This window comes from Watersipora subatra, chromosome 1 (assembly GCF_963576615.1).
Source record: "Watersipora subatra chromosome 1, tzWatSuba1.1, whole genome shotgun sequence".
In the NCBI taxonomy this organism is placed as follows: domain Eukaryota; kingdom Metazoa; phylum Bryozoa; class Gymnolaemata; order Cheilostomatida; family Watersiporidae; genus Watersipora; species Watersipora subatra.
The window spans coordinates 5,122,913-5,140,365 of NC_088708.1; the positions used below are offsets into that span (position 1 = coordinate 5,122,913).

General features: G+C 38.6%; 1 protein-coding gene across 2 annotated transcripts; it reads right to left on the reverse strand.

The window, feature by feature from the left end:
* Positions 1 to 51: 51 nt before the first annotated feature.
* LOC137385459 (broad substrate specificity ATP-binding cassette transporter ABCG2-like) lies at positions 52 to 17,239 on the reverse strand. 2 transcript variants are annotated; one of them, XM_068071922.1, is made up of 16 exons: positions 17,137 to 17,239; positions 13,401 to 13,484; positions 12,602 to 12,729; positions 12,064 to 12,126; positions 11,141 to 11,388; positions 10,516 to 10,693; positions 10,195 to 10,346; positions 9,920 to 10,089; positions 8,922 to 9,158; positions 8,314 to 8,399; positions 8,068 to 8,157; positions 7,153 to 7,277; positions 1,389 to 1,543; positions 759 to 848; positions 546 to 619; positions 52 to 437 (listed from the first exon to the last, which is right to left on the reverse strand). In XM_068071922.1, the coding sequence occupies exons 1-16, from the start codon at positions 17,155 to 17,157 to the stop codon at positions 281 to 283; spliced, it is 2,058 nt and encodes a 685-aa protein (XP_067928023.1). In that variant the 5' UTR covers positions 17,158 to 17,239; the 3' UTR covers positions 52 to 280. The 2 variants fall into 2 exon arrangements, with proteins under 2 accessions (XP_067928023.1, XP_067928022.1); XM_068071921.1 differs by lacking the exon at positions 17,137 to 17,239 and adding an exon at positions 15,016 to 15,119.
* Positions 17,240 to 17,453: the final 214 nt, after the last annotated feature.

Genomic DNA, 17,453 nt, shown 5'->3' on the forward strand with positions numbered 1-17,453 from the left:
TAATTAATTAATGAATTATGATTTCCTTTATGAATGTCAGAATCAATCAAGTCAGAGAAGTCATGTATGTACATGTAATAATAAAACCGAAAATAATTGAAACTTTGGTTCCTAATTCTTTGAGCTGCATGAATTAAGAAATATATTCAACTATTGAATAGAGCGTGTACTTTAGACTGACACCATTGGCCATTGCTATAGGAATGATGAAACGGTTACCGTCATATCTATCGACTAACTGCATGGTTGTCACAGCTTTAAATACTTCCATCGGTTTAGCTTATTTCAACTTTTTTATCCGCCGCAGCTGTATATACGCGATCACCATGAGGCCAGCGGTTATAGCCCCAAGCGCCATTATGTTTCTCCATAAGTCCCAGTCAGTTTTGTAGGCTATATTATTTTTCTCCAACCAAGCATTAGCGTTCCCTTTGACACTACAAAGAAATGTTAAGATGGCTGGTATATTCTCCATGACAACACTGATGACGCACATTCATTGAGAGATAATACTACAAAGAGAAAAAAGGTAAAAAATGTCTTACCAGCTAGCCGTTCGATTGGTATCGGGTATTGTAAGGTTGAAATCAACATGGGTAAACTCATTGATCTGCAGCGCCTACAATCACAAAGTACCGAGCGCTACTAACAAGATTCAACACAAAACAGATTTCTTTTGCTCAATCTCTCCTTTTCTCCTTCACTCTCTCCCTCTCTCAATGCGCGAACTGAAGTTCCAGTACTCGTTGTTTACGTACCTGCATTGAATAGCTGAATATGCTGATGTATTTGGCCCATTGAATCCACTGGCCCAGTGAATCCAAGTTCACCAGCAGTCCACTGAAGATCTAAAACATGTTAGAAGACAGCCAATAAATTTCTATAAGCGCGGAGGCTGTGAAAAGTTTATTAATTACTTCGCATAAAGTATACAACAAAGCAAATCTAAATGAGTTCAAATCCATCAGATTGCGGAATATCATTTCCAAGATTTTAACAGCTATAGCTGGACACGCATACACACATATACACATACATAAACACAAACTTTGAGAAATATATACATAGATGTAATAGTTCACACTCGGAAAGCTTCATGCAACTAGTGGAATACACAGTGCCTTATCATAATCTAACCAGAGCTATATATCGATACATAGGTATGTTACCAAAGCTACAGATCACCCATCGAAATCATTAATCAACATAAACCAAAGACTCATCTACTGTTATTTGGAGACACTGTTTAAAGTCAAAGTATGTCGAAAAAATTTAGTATTGAGTACAATTGTTAATAAATAAGGTTGTTTTAACTAGCAATTTATAAAATATATCTACCATATTTTAACATAAACTAGAAATCATGGGTGTAGCCTGCCAGCTCTTACCATCTGAAACACATATAAGGTTGCTGAAGCGAGACTTGCAATAGCTGGGGTTCTTGTGCTTGCACTGCAGACGAAAGCTATAGATGAGCCAGCCCATGAGGTCAGCAGGAGTGTCAGCAAATAAAATAGAAAGCTCTGCCAGCGATTCACCAGACCTGCAATTAGTTACAGCAAATATTGTTTATCACCGAATAGGAAAAAACGCAATGTCATGCAAGTGCCAAGTATTACTGGTACTTTGCCAACAAACATTATGCTTTTTAGCTAAAGCTTTATACAAGCTAATATTATATAGTACTGTCTCATTATAGCTATTAATAATGCTTGTAGCTTTTTACAAAGCTTTTCTATGACCAAACATATAAATACTTGGGTTTTCTGTTATCAAATCAGTTGTCTCTGGAGTGTGCAATAAACCATTCCTCTAATTTAATACTCTATTTAATTGCTTCTGTGCAGAAACATAACAGAAGCTAATTGGCGACAAGGATTTCTCTTTTGAACAGTTACAAAGAGTTTTGTTCAGATTTTATCATTGATAAAATCGATACAAAGAGTTCTAGTTTATTACAAGAGTAACTGTTCAAAATTGCACCACTACAATGGCAGAAGTAGCAGACCTGATCAAGCTAATGCAGAAGCAGCAGGAGGACCAGAGACAGCAGCAAGAGGAGCAGAGAAAGCAGCAAGAAGAGCATAGACAACAGCAGCATGAGGAGTTCAAGCAGCAACAAGAGGAATACAGACGTCAGCAAGATGAAAGAATGGAGGAGAATAAGAAACTGATGGAGCTACTACTACAAAACCTACAACGGAAACAAGAAACAGCTGCAACCGCTGTTCCAGCCTTCCCAGGTTTTGACCCAACAGCAGAGCTACTAACAGATTACATAGACAGATTCAACACATTCATTGCAGCAAATTCTATTCATCAAGACAAGATTGCTGGCACTTTTCTCACCAACCAACAGCCTACACTCTACAAGCAGCTTAGTAATATGGCAGCTCAGCTTTCAACACCCAAGCAGATCAACGACCTCAACATGGATGAAATACTGGAATTTCTCAAAGACCAGTATGACCCTAAGCGCTTCATTGTTAGAGAGCGTTACAAGTATTGGAGTGACATGCAGAGGAAACCTGGAGAAACTATTCAAGAGTTAGCTGCCAGAATTCGTCAGGATGCAACTACATGTGCCTTCATAGACATTACAGATCCATTAGATGAGGCTCTCAGAACAAGATTTATCTGCTCTGTAAACAATGAAGCAGTTCTAAAATCTCTCTTCAAGGTCAAGGACAATGAACTCAACTTCAACAAAGCTATACAGGTAGCACAGGAAACAGAAGAAGCAGCTAAAGTTGCCAAAGAGACAGTTTATGGAAACTCGTCTAAAGTCAACAAGGTTGCTCAACAGAAATCAAGATACAAACCAATCCAGAAAAACAACTCTACACCTGACAAGCAGAAGGAAGGAAAGCTATGCTACAGATGTGACCGAACTAACCATACAGCGGATGACTGCAGATTCAAAGCAGCCACCTGCAACTTTTGTTCTAAACAAGGTCACATAGAAAGAGCATGCAAGAAAAAGAAATCATCTGCAGCAGAAAAACCAGTAAAGATGATAGAATGCACATCAACCAAGATGGTGAAACTTGCTGAAAACATCAAACTGGAGGGAGACAACTTCACACTTGAACTGGACACTGGAGCATGTGACAACTTCATCTGTAAATCAATATGGGAGAAGCTAGGAAAGCCAAACCTAAAACCTACTACAGTTAACTACAAATCAGCCTCAGGACATCTCATAGAGACGCTTGGCAGATGTGAGCTAACTGCCCAATTGGATGCACAGAAAGAAGTCAGACTACCATTTGTGATTAGTGCTGTACAAGATCTCAACCTACTAGGAAGAACTGCTATACAGCAACTAGGCATCTCTATTGATGACAAGCTACAACAGAACCTTGTATCAACAATCACAGAGAACCAGCCAGATGGGAGGTTACAAATCAAGTGTAAGGAGATGTGCAAAGAATTTCCAGAAATATTCAAAGACGAGCTAGGATGTCTCAAGAACTTTGAAATAGAGATAAACTTCAAACCTTCAACAAAGCCAGTCTTCTGCCGACCCAGACCAGTTCCTATTGCCTTGACAGAAGAGCTCAACCAAGCATACGAAGCAGGTGTAGCTAAAGGCATATGGGAACCAACTCAATTCAACCAGTATGGAACACCAGTTGTACCTGTACGCAAATCTACAACAGGTCAAGCTGCAGGGAAGATCAGAGTATGTGGAGACTACTCCAAGACTATCAATAATCAGCTAGAAACACATAGGAAACCTATCCCACTACCAGAAGATCTAATCAGAAAACTAGGTGGAGGCTATTGCTACACAAAGATTGATTTAGCAGATGCCTACAATCAAATATTGTTGGCACCAGAAAGTCAACGACGACTAGCACTATCAACACACCGAGGAGTACTACTACAGAAGAGGTTGCCCTTTGGCATAAGCTCAGCACCAGGGTATTTTCAAGAAATCATGGAGCAACTGACACAAGACCTCCCAGGAGTAGCAGTATACCTAGATGATATACTAGTGAGTGGAGCCAATGCAGAGAGCCATCTACAAAACTTACGTCGACTTCTTCAAAGATTAGAAGAAAGAGGGCTCAGATGTAGAAAAGACAAGTGCTGTTTTGCTCAACCTACAGTAGAGTATCTGGGACACAAACTCACTTCAAAGGGAATCACTAAAGGAAAGAAGGCAGATGCAGTACAACAGATGCCAGTCCCAACAGACTTAACTCAGCTAAGATCTTTCTTAGGAGCTACACAATTCTACAGCAAGTTCATACCCAATCTGTCACAACTCACAGGACCATTGCACAAACTGACACGCAAAGGAGAGACCTGGAAGTGGGGCACTGAACAAGAAAAGAGCTTCAACAAACTGAAAGATATGCTATCAACTGATAGTGTCTTAGCACACTTCAACCCAGATCTTGACATTGGAATCTCATGTGATGCTTCAGAAACTGGACTGGGAGCTGTACTATTTCATCGTTATCCTGATGGAAGTGAGAGACCAATAGCCAATGTTTCAAAAACACTGACCAGCACACAGAGGAAATATGGACAAATACAAAAAGAAGCTCTCTCAATCATATTTGCTCTAAAGAAGTATCACCAGTACCTGTATGGTCGACGGTTTATCTTGGTAACTGACCACAGACCTCTTCTCACACTTCTAGGACCTACCAAAGGAGTTCCAGCTTTAGCAGCCAACAGACTAGCAAGATGGGCACTGATACTAAATCAGTATGACTACACCATAGAATACAGATCTACCCAGCATCATCAAAATGCAGATGTCCTCTCAAGACTGCCAGTTGGACCTGATAAAGAGTTTGATGCAAGAGAAGATGAGGATGATGTTGATACAGTATGCACTATTCACACTATTGGACAACAGCTCAACTCTACAGACTACAATGTTCTAGCAAAGGAGACAAAGAAAGACCCAACACTAGCCACAGTAATGCGCTACACAGCAGAAGGATGGCCTGGTAACAAAGAGATGAAGGAGACTCAGCTGTCACTCTTCCACAAGATCTCAGATTCACTTTCTATCACTGAAGGTTGTCTTCTATATGGCAACAGAGTAGTCATTCCTGTCAAGTTACAACAGGAAGTATTAAAGATCCTTCACCTTGGACACTTTGGAAGGGAAAGAATGAAGAAGCTAGCTCGAACGGCTGTCTATTGGCCTCGCATTGACTCTGATATAGAGGAGACAAGCCGACAGTGCACTGCCTGTGCTGAACACCAGAAGCTTCCACAGAAGTATCCTATACATCCCTGGATGCTACCTGAGAAACCATGGAGTCGTCTTCACTTAGATCATGCAGTGAACTTCATGGGCAGCCAATGGCTAGTGATGATAGATGCCTACTCAAAGTATCCATGCATACACAGGACGTCATCTACTTCTACCAGAGCTACCACAGACATCTTAGAGGAGATATTCGCACACTTTGGATACCCTCACACCATAGTCACTGACAATGCTACCAGCTTCACCTCAGGAGAGTTTCAGCAGTGGTGTCAAGAGAGAAGCATTGTTCACCTCACTGGAGCACCCTACCATCCAGCTACAAATGGCACAGCTGAAAGACTAGTACAATCCTTCAAACAAGCCATGAAGAAATCGTCACTCTCACCTAAATCTGCACTACAACAGTTCCTGATGCACTATAGAAGGACACCACTTCCTACAGGATACTCTCCCAGTCAGCTGCTGAATGGAAGACAGATGAGATGCAAGATTGACACCCTATTGCCATCACCCGCACACATAGCACAGTTTCATCAATCCAGAGAAGTCAACCGATCGGCAGAAAAGACAGTTAGCAAGATACACAGCTACAATCTTGGAGCACCATGCTATGCCTTGTATCATGGACCTAGACGCAACAGACAACCTAGATGGGTTCCAGCCATTGTTACTAAGATATATAGAACTCGTAGTCTCAATGTCAAAGTGGTACCAAAGGGACCTACTTGGAGAAGACATGTTGAACAACTCAGACCAAGATACTCAACAGAAGAAGATCAAGACCCTGGAGATAAACCTGATATAACAGAGGAGACAAAACTGCAACTACCAGCCCCTACAACTGTAACAGAGCAACCTCCGTCTAGAAGAAGACCACGCAACCCTCGTCTACCTGATGGAGATGAGTATAGCAGAGACAAACCCCGAAGGTCTAAGAGAACCAGAAAGAACCTTTAGCTTAGTGAGGAGGTGTCATGCAAGTGCCAAGTATTACTGGTACTTTGCCAACAAACATTATGCTTTTTAGCTAAAGCTTTATACAAGCTAATATTATATAGTACTGTCTCATTATAGCTATTAATAATGCTTGTAGCTTTTTACAAAGCTTTTCTATGACCAAACATATAAATACTTGGGTTTTCTGTTATCAAATCAGTTGTCTCTGGAGTGTGCAATAAACCATTCCTCTAATTTAATACTCTATTTAATTGCTTCTGTGCAGAAACATAACACGCAACTTCAATTTTTTTAAATATGTTATTTACTAAAATGCACTTTAATTTTATTTTTTGTGTCAGTTTGGTCTTGGTAGCAAAGATGTAATAGTATTTTATTGGTTGTCGCTAACTATCGGCTGTAGATGTAAGTAGCAGTATGTTGCATGGTGGTTGATCCCAAAGTAAATACTGGGCTCGGTTGGAAGACTGACTATTGACTGATTCCTTATTCCAACAGCAAAAGAAAACATGCTATTTTAGCTAACTACATTAAGGGGGCAGCTGTCTATGCTTGCTTGAGCACATCTCTCAGACATGATGTCTGGAGTTCTAATTCAGGTTGAGAGACTCTCAGGATGTTAATCTATCCATAATTGATCCTAAACATCACTTCAAGTCATGCATTTATTAAGTTAGCTAGACTATATGAGTTTTTGATCTGGACAAAGAGAGAGGTAGTATGATGTGGTATGATGTGATACGATGTGGTATGATGTGATACGATGTGGTATGATGTGATACGATGTGGTATGATGTGATACGATGTGATGTGATGTGGTATGATGGCAAAATTTGTAATTTTTAATATCCATAGTCGATGTAAAGCACACTTCTTCTTGACTTAGATTACCTAGTGAATGACAATAAATTTTGTCTAATTGGTTTATTGACTAATAAATGCCAAATATATAGTACCTATCATCCAGTAGGTAATGATGCCAAAGCCAAGAACTGGAACGCTTCTGTTGGGAAGAATATCACAAAAAAGCTTGGCAAAGAAAAATGCAGAAACTCGGTAGAACCCGCTAATATTCTCATGGCTGTAAAAGAAAACAAGAATGGATATTATAAGGTACTCAACAGGATTTTTTTATGGTCCTTGTGAAAGTGGAGTAAAAGTGAATAAAAATGTCTACATGTACCATCACTTATTGCGGGTAAGGTCTCTCACATCTACAAATGACCCGAACATCAGCATTAACACTACCATCTATTATGTCTGTTATGTCCATTATATATTATATAACCATCTTAACTTGATTTGGGGATTATTTTATGTTAATCATATTTATATGATTAACATATGATTCAATATGATAACAATATGATTCTTTCCTCATCCTTATCCAGATCTCTTTGCACTAAGTTGCTCTAAATACTTAAATATATTTGAAAATAATAATATATTAAAAACTTAAATAATTTAATTTTAACTCATAATATTGTTCATTGTGTTCTTATAGTAAAGAGGTTTTCACATTAGTCTTCCCATAAGGCTAATGTGACTATGATATGACTATCTGCTACGCATGATGAAATAAAATACACGCGTACGCTCATGCACTGTGACATGTGACATGTTGCGTGTGATATGCCCATCACATGTGAGGCATGACTTGCTAAAAACATGAATAGGTATATTTAAGGCTAAACGGCAAACTCTGTAGTGGAGACTTCTAAATGTTAAGTTTAAAGGTACAAGACACTATGGATTGTCAATTTGGGACCTTCTAGTCAGCGATAATGTGATATGCTTCCGCAAGGTGTCGACATATGAGATTAGGCATTACGTAAGTTAATGAAATCTCAGAGATGTGTTAGAATACTTACATGAATATTCTCCGTTCATTGATGAAGAGATCAATAGCTGAGAGGTTGCCAAATACGACATTCATTAGCATAAAGAAGAAGGCTCCAACCCTGTTAAGTAAACAGAACACTGATGGAAAGTAGAAGATGGGCTGTTTGACCGATATGCATGTGTTACTGACACTAATCGACAAACGCTATATGCTCTTTATTGATCTTTGTAAGGATAAAATATTTGTCTAAAATATTGTGAAAGAAATCATTTACCTGTTCTGGACACCAGATGCGCAGTCATCTGGCGTCTGAAAGTAGATCGCTCCAACTATTACGGCAAATACCGCCAGCGTCATCACCTAAAATTCAATGGTAAAAACTATTTTTTATTGACCAAAATAAAAACAAAACACAGAGATATAGCTGTAAAACATCTTCTGTTTTATTAATCCACCTGGTCTGAGCAGTGAGTGCAAGTGTGTTGATGAGGCTATGACATATGACACTGCCAATTTACCTATGCAAAGCTTGAACTAACACTGAGGTCTGTTTATTGTGTATTTCTATGTATTGATGTCTATGTGTTGTCTATTTCTATGTATTGAGGTATATGTATTGTGTATTTCTATGTATTGAGGTCAGTGTATTGTGTATTTTTATGCACTGCGGTCTATGTATTGTCTTTTTCTATGTATTGTGGCAATGTATTGTTTATTTTATGTATTGAAGTCTATGTATTGCTTATTTCTATGTATTGAAGTCTATGTATTGTGTATTTCTATGTATTGTATCCATGCTATAAATAGTTTCCTCATTATGGCCTCAATATTTTATGAATATAATGTAACAACTTTTCATTCTGCTACAGCATTAAGACTTACCTGTAAAAAGGAAGTCCTTGGATTTCTCATCAAGTTTTTAAAAGTTCTCCGACACACAATGTTGAATTGCACACAAGGGTTAGTGTGGTAAGACAATTGTGAAATCTGTGGGTTTGTAGGAAGGTGCTCATTACTGGACAAATAAGCATCCTGATAGGGCTGCAGCTCCTCCTGGGTCCTGCAAGCCCATTCTGACTTAGCATAACATATGGCCAAAGCATCTGATATTGCATTTATCTGTAATAAATGAACCAGAAACCATGAAAAGAGCTCCATCTGCCACAACTACGGGTTTATTTACAAGATGTCAACATCTAAAAACATTCATGACAATGTAGACTGTCCTTTATATTTGCAAGTTCTGCTTGCATTCACTCATGATGAGATTTAGTACATGTTTAGCCACAGGCAGGCTCCAAAGCCCTAACAAGCGAGGGCCAAAATAAATACACGTAGATGCCTATTGTTAAACAAATTATAACATTGAAGGTAGATCTACTTAGCTAGTAGCGCACCTTGCACAGCAGATCGCTCATGAACAGACCACCCATGAGCAGACCACCTATGACAGACCACTGGTGAACAGATTACCCGTGAACAGACCACCCGTGAACAGACCACCTGTGAACAGAGCACCCGTGAACAGACCACCCGTGAACAGACCATCGTTAACATTATTTAACTAACCTTTACAGTTTTTGGCCTTTTTCAGTACCTACATGTACTTGATGCCATGATGTGCCATACTTGCCATGATTTGTTAAGAACTTGGACCAACAGCTAGAACTTTTGCAACAACTTTGGCAGATCTGTTTCCTTTCATACTACCTCGGTAGGTCTGTTTCCACTCATACAACCTCGGTAGGTCTGTTTCCACTCATACAACCTTGGTAGGTTCTACTAGTTATGCAATTTAGGTCTTTTTAGATAAGTGATGGAAAAAAATTGTAGAATTAACTTTTTAAAATAAAGAAGATTAAAGTGAGCTATAATTGTACCCGGTCTCCGGCGGAGTTTTCCGTCTCAGGGACAATGACCACAGTGGCTTCAGCCCCTGGCTCATTTGCAACAATTTCTTGCAGCTTCTCTGGGGTTGTCGACTCTATATTCCCAAGAATAACGTCCAAGAAAAAGTCTGCAGGGTTATCGTGTTCCTCGATATGAAATCCTAAAATTTGTAAAATTTATAATAGAATGTTAAAAAAACTCGCTAAGTTGTAATAATGGGATGCGATGGTTTTACATGTGTGTAAGAATGCTGGGCTACAATCACCTAATGAGGCGAAGAACTGGATGGCTTGATTAGCTGGGCCATGGTAGACTGTTCGACCATTGCCTAGCAAGCACAGGTTATCACACAGTTTGAAGATAGAGTAGCGTGGCTGGTGGATCGAGAATATCACAGTGTTTCCCATGTCAGCAATTCTGTAAACATTGACAGTACTCGTTTCACAAAACCTTCAATATTAAATATCATGTTTCTAATAAATACATGACAATTGCTAGATTTCTTTGTGTTTCACTTTTAGTAACTGCATTGTTAACTCAAAATATCAATTTTCTTGGCTTTGATTGATGGCAACAGAGAACACACCGTTTGAGATTTTTCATGACAGAGTTGGCAGTTGAGGCATCTAGACCAGTAGTTGGCTCATCGAGAAATAGTACTCCAGGTGTTGTGACCAACTCCATACCAACATTGCATCTTTTTCTTTCGCCACCTGACACACCTCGTGTGAAATCATCACCGCATCGTGTGTCAGCACATTTCTCTGGAATAAACAATGGCAGCATTTGTGTACACCAAAGCACTTGTAGATGATTATATTTGCTACTATGTTGCCATTGACAACAATCAAAGATACAAATGATGTAGAAAAGACTATTAGTCTGTATAAAATGTATTAAAATAAGTTGCAACTGCTATTAAAATTCCTGCAATACATAACAGTTTATGATTTTCATTATTTACCTAAAAATAAATACGAGCTCAAAAGCAAATCTCATGTTGAAGAAGATTTCGCAGCATAACTACATTTATGTAACGAAAGCAATCAAAATCCAAAAAGCTTGAAGTTTGCTTTGTGACTATAAGTCACTTGGTAAGCTACGGTGTATATAAGCAAAAAACGTCAGCTTTTATGAGATATCTTTTCCGCCTGGAGATGCTCACAACAGCTATTAAATACCCGACTGCTACAACTGATGCACCTACGTACCTAAACTCAGCTCGCTAATAACCCTATCAACTTTGGCCTTTTTCTCTTCATCTGAATATCCTTTCGGCAATCTGAGATCTGCAGAGAATCGAATGTTCTCTCGGACACTGAGTGTGCCCATTACCACGTCATCCTGGACAACATATCCAGACATTAGGCGAAAGTTTCCTGGCTGTGGGTGACCATTAATAAGCACCTCTCCAGATAGACCCGTTGGATCTTTACGTGCAGCTAAGATATCTAGCAACCTGTGGAACACAACTAATGAGTTGTTCAAAAGTTTAAAAAGCTAAAATATTTAGCTGTTGGCAGGTAAACTACACCACAGTAAGCGAACCGTGCGACAATGAGTTAACTATGTGACAGTGAGTTAACTGTGTGACGGTGAGTGGACTGTGTGACAGTGAGTGCGCTGTGTGACAGTGAGTCAACTATGTGACAGTGAGTTAACTATGTGGCAGTGAGTTAACAGTGTGACAGTGAGTGAACTTTGTGCCAGTGAGTGGACTGTGTGGCAGTAAGTTAACTGTGTGACAGTGAGTGAACTTTGTGCCAGTGAGTGGACTGTGTGACAGTGAGTTAACTATGTGACAGTGAGTTAACTATGTGACAGTGAGTTAACTATGTGACAGTGAGTTAACTGTATGACATTGAGCAAACCATGTGACAGTGAGTGAACTGTGTGGCAGTGAGTTAACTGTGTGACATTGAGCAAACCGTGTGACAGTTAGTTAACTGTGTGGCAGTGAGTTAACTATGTGACAGTGAGTGAACTGTGTGGCAGTGAGTAGACTGTGTGACAGCAAGTGAACTGTGTGACAGCAGTGAACTACATAATAGCTAGCGCAAACTTTATAGCCTCACTATTCTATTAAACCCATTGATTATTACTAACTAGCTCTAGAGAAGCATTGTATACTCACGATGACTTTCCTGAGCCAGTTGGTCCCATAATAGCATTCATGGTGCCAGGCTTGAACAGGCCGCTACAACACATTTATTCCAGAATATCAAAAGTTATTAACAGAAATACGAATCAGTAAATACCTTAATATATGTGAAGTGCAGCTCTACATATTGCATGATTTATTATTGTCCGTTGTTGGTTTGTGGTTGATCAGTCACGCTTAAAACTATTCAAAGTATTTAGAAAAACCCAAAATGTTATCTAATAAAATTATGTCAGGATAGAACTATTAAGTTTCAAGGAAGTTCTATAGATGGTAGTGAAAAGCAGCCTTTATTGATCAGTATTGCTATTTTAGATTATCTGTAATTCTTTTTGCTGGTAATAGAATTTGCTGGATATAGCTGGTAAGCTTCCACCGTATTTATAACATCTAATCATGTAAATGGTTCAACAAATATTAACATAAGTAATATCAGAGTAGAGGTAGTGCTGACTCTCTCAGTAAAATCACAGCTAGATATTCATCAACGGAAGATTTTAAATAATCAAACCTGACATCTTTGATGATTTCCTTTGGACTCCATTTGCAGCAACCAGCTGATGCATCTACTTCATAGTGGATATTGTGAAAAGATACTACGGAGCCTACATATCTGTTGAATGTCTTCTCTCCTGGAACCTGAAATCAGTAGTATTATCTGTGACTAGAATAGGCTGAGCAGCCCTGGTAGAAGTAACAAACAGGAGGTACTTTACAGGCCTGACCAATCAAAACAACCCAACAGGGTGTTTGAACTGGCTTATAGAGGTTTTTATTTATAGAGTTTGAGCTCTTGTCGTCGTTTTAATGATTTTGTTTAGGGAGGGATGTCCGTGTTGCTACCTATACTATGTGTCTCAGGCGTAGGTAACGAGTAATGTGCTTGTAATCAGGCTATACATTATCTGTAGAGAAGCAGAAAACCCTAAAAATGTTTACCATTTTTTTAGTTTTTTAACACCATAATGAAACCACATTCGGGTTGTTCAGGATAATCTAACAAACACTGTTACCAGTTGAGTTGTCATGCTAATCTATCCTCTGATTTATCTCCAATAATATGACCTTTTAATTCTCTATCCAGCATTATATTTTTTGTTGCAGCTTCCTTGGCTAAAAAAATATTTGGAGCTCATTATTTTACTCAAAGAAAAAACAAGCAGAAAAACAATGGTGTATTACTCAGCTGAAGTCTGGCTAGTGCTAACATCATCGCACTACGTACAGGAGATAAAATACTTTTAGACTTTAGCATAAATACCACTAATATATGTATCATGAATATTTCATATCGTTTTTTCTTTGTTTACCTCTGAACTGGGAGGCTGTACTGGTAAGCCTGTCTTTTCCCCTGATGTATTTCCATAAGTACCAGCAGGAGGGCCACCAAGCAGCTGCAGCACATAAAGGAAGGATCATAATTGTTATGAAGAGAGATCAAGGACCGCCAAACCGCTTTTAGCGGCTGTCAGCACTCAAATACGCTTCCTACTACTCGTCACCGAAAACCCATTTTCTGACCAGATAAAAAAGCTATCAGCAAATTGTATTTTGACTCTATGAGCAAGAAGATGACTTAGAAGTTACATTTTCTATAAACGACTATTTATACAGGTTTTTGTGTTGATTGGCAGTATTTCGTGTAGCGTAGAGAACATTCTTTTGGAGGACACCAGGATGAGGCACTTCATGATGAATGGCGCTGCCGTGAGGTATGAAGTTGATAATAAGGAACTACTGACAGAGGCCACAAAAATCATTAACATGACTGTGATGTCTCCATTGGAGAAAGCTGCTGTGGTCTCACCAGCTCATATCATAGGCAGCATTCATTTTAAATTCAAGAGAAACGCAGACCGAGCTGCTTTCCTTGACAATGCACATTGGTCACATACGTCTCTGTAAGTATGATTGCCAATCTCAAGCTACTTAATGCACTGGTATACTATTCATTTGTTCTATTGACTGCTTCTAATATCTGCCACAACCAATACTCAGTCTATAACTAATGACTCTCAAGCTAAAACAGTTGTTGCTAGCATTGCAGATAAAAGGTTAAAGGTCATGAAGGTGTCTCCATTCAACACTTGTGCGCGATTCTGAATATTTATAATTCGTACTCGTCTCTAAAACGGAGTGTTTCTACTTACCCAGCGGGGTGAGTATAAACACTCCTGAGACTGAGTTAGTTAGTGGTGAATCAAACTGCACTCTTGATTTCAATTAAAATACATGTAGGTGCATGATGTACCTTCTAATTCATGCTTTAACACACAACAAGCAAACATTGTATGCTGTATTTTATGTGTCATCAACACTATGTATGAAATATAGTGGGATGGGTAAAAAGGATGTCTTCTTGCGTTCAAAACTGGTGAAGATTTTTCACAGATTCCTCTGATAATAATTTGAGGTATCTGAAAATATCTGCTGTCTTATAGTAACCAATCACTGTGGGTTCCCAATTCTACATCGATGGGATTGTCTGACGCAAATTATTTCTGTCGCGTTTCAAGGTCTTGTAGCAGCAAGAAAACAACATAATCTTGTTAAGCCTGGCTGAAAGCCACAAGAGATAGCTCCTCTACTCATGACAGTAAGCTACTTAAAATGTAAGATATGTTATACAAGTAAAGCGTGGTCTTGTTGGCTTGCTTATCGCTCATCAGCTGGCCTTCCAAATGAAGTACATATTTTGTTGACTCAAAGATAAATGAAAAAGGACGTATATTACTAGCTCAGTGCAGCCCAAATATCAGCATTGACTCGCTGATAAGGAGTGAGCAACCGATCATTGCGCACTTGAATGCCGATGATAAGCTACTGCACGGAGTTGTATAACAATTTTTAACTTATATAAGCAACAGATGGAGTCATATGACCTTCTCAGCGTACCCCTGCAAACCATGCATGGAGACAACTTACATCATCCTCTATAGATTGTATGTTTGTTGAGCTGCTGGAAAGAATTGGTACAGTGTCTTCTGACATTACTGGCTACTCGATGAACTTGTCCTACTCTCTCTGAGATATGCTGAAGTGTGAATAACTAGACTCTGCTCTTAAAAAATCGTTCAGGCGAGACAAACAATCAAGCTCTAGTATATGAGAAGATTTTAGGGAGTTATGGTCGTATACTGCCAACAATCCTAGAGCAGTAGAATAGCTATATAAACACAAACAATAAGCACTGCAGTGCGAAGTCTGTTGTCTTCTAGCTGTCCCCATTTCATTCAATCAAACACCTCACAAGGTTGCATTTATATTCATTGAGCAACTGAAAAAAGCTTGTTCGTGTCATTAGAGTCCATTCAAAGAGTGGGATCCATCAACTGTCAGTCATGTGATCCTCTCCTTCTAGACTGCTGAACTATAGAATGATCAGAGTTGTTGTCTGGCACTTCTGACAACTCTGTCGTCTTAGTCAACCTTGAAAACCTTAGTAGTGGTTTCTTTAGAGCCCCGCACCAGTAGCAAAGAACCCATAATTACATATCAAGGACTCAACCTCTCTCTTTGTAATATTGTATTTTAGTGTTTGGACATTTTACTTTGTTATAGATGATTATCTTACATGTCAGGGTACTAGACTAGCAGCGCTATAAATTTGATCCTTACAAAGGTTTACATATTGCTAGTGGACCATGATGTAGCAATAATGTAGTAAGCTGTAACCTAGTGTTTTAAATAAGAAAGGTAAAAAATAACAGACACTACAGATGCTCAAACTCTTGACACCAACTAGTCAAAACTTGCCAGTAAAAACATTTCATCACGAAAAATAATAACATTTTATTCTCAAAAGTTATTTAGTTCTGGTTAGAGGGTTGTCACTTACCTCTGGATTCAAGGAGTTTGCAACTTTTGTCTTTGACATTTTTACATGTGAAGCAGAAGGTTTAACAAATGAATATGATTTTCCTGTCGGCAATCAACTATCTGAGTACGAAATTTTTGTATTTTGTATATAGGCGAGTTGTGCAGGTCGGCCTCAGGTGTAGTGTCTACGAGCTCCTATTGCCATATGCTATGCCTCGGCATAAGCTTATAACTAATCTGTCCACAACCATGCATCTAATGAACACAATGGTCTTTTCTTGTCAATGGAATGCTTTTTTCTCAGAGAATAAATTTATCGACAAACCAAGCGTGCACTCGTTCGTAGGTATAGAATCGCCTCGCTGAACCGGTCTACTGCACAATCGAACAAATTTGCTTCAAATAGGTGATTATATAGTTAGTTTAGAGTCTGGTCTAAAGATAAGCACTGTATATATTATGTATATGCTTACATAACTGATTAGCTGATCAATACATTGATTATTACAAGTGATTCAATCACAGATCCCAATCACTCGAGCTTAATAGTTGTATTAGTGACTCAATGTGTGTTTTCTTCTGTTTAATAGGAAACCAGAAATGTCAGGGTATGACGCAAGCAACTAGATGAAAACAATGTTAACAATCCTGACAACACTCACATTTTAAGAGAATATAATAGGTGCCATCATTAGTTTAACTTTTAAAGACAAAAAAGATGAAGCTGTTAGCACGACTCCAACTCATTGTACCACCCGTGCAACAGCACTCTCTATAGCCATAACTGTTAGGCAATGACGGACAGCGATATGTATATCAGTCTTAGGGTTTGGTACATACAGCTATAACATACTCAGTCTGTTTTTATTGACTGTAGGCATGGCAAACTCTCAATCAAGCTAAATCTTTCAGCGTCGAGCAAAAAGGCAGATGTAATTTTGTTACGATATCTCAAGATTCTAGTTTTTTTTATAAGCTTTTAGCAGCTGTGCTCAGTTAGCATCAGTGATTTGCTAAAAATATCAGTTTTTCGCTTGCTTTGATTAAAATCAAGAAGCTACAAAGAAATTTAGCTCAAACATTTAGCAATAGCAACTGTTGCTAAATATAGCAAATAGCAAGATTGCAAATGTTGTTACAATGCTATATTTTCTATGCGAGACATTAAACATGCCTTTTGCCTAAAAGCTGACGATTTGTTCAAAAATATAATAAGAATTAGCTTACTGGCTGTCGTTCGTCTGCCATGTAGAAATTTATAGCGACTAGCTAATGTTGGAGGTACTTGTCAGGTCCTGCTAACAGCTAAAACTGTGATGCTATAGTGTTATCACAAATCTCTTATAGCCAGTCATCTTGCGGCTTATCTCTTCTGATAAGGTGTGATTTCGTTAACAAAATTGTGGTTTATGTACGCTAAATCTTTGACCTTTAACCAGTAAATAAGTTGTAGTGGGTTTGCATATAACAGCTCTTGAATGCTGCTAAAGTGTTTAAGTTACAGCCAAACCATGGTATTGTCATTATTTGTCATCAATAGTTGG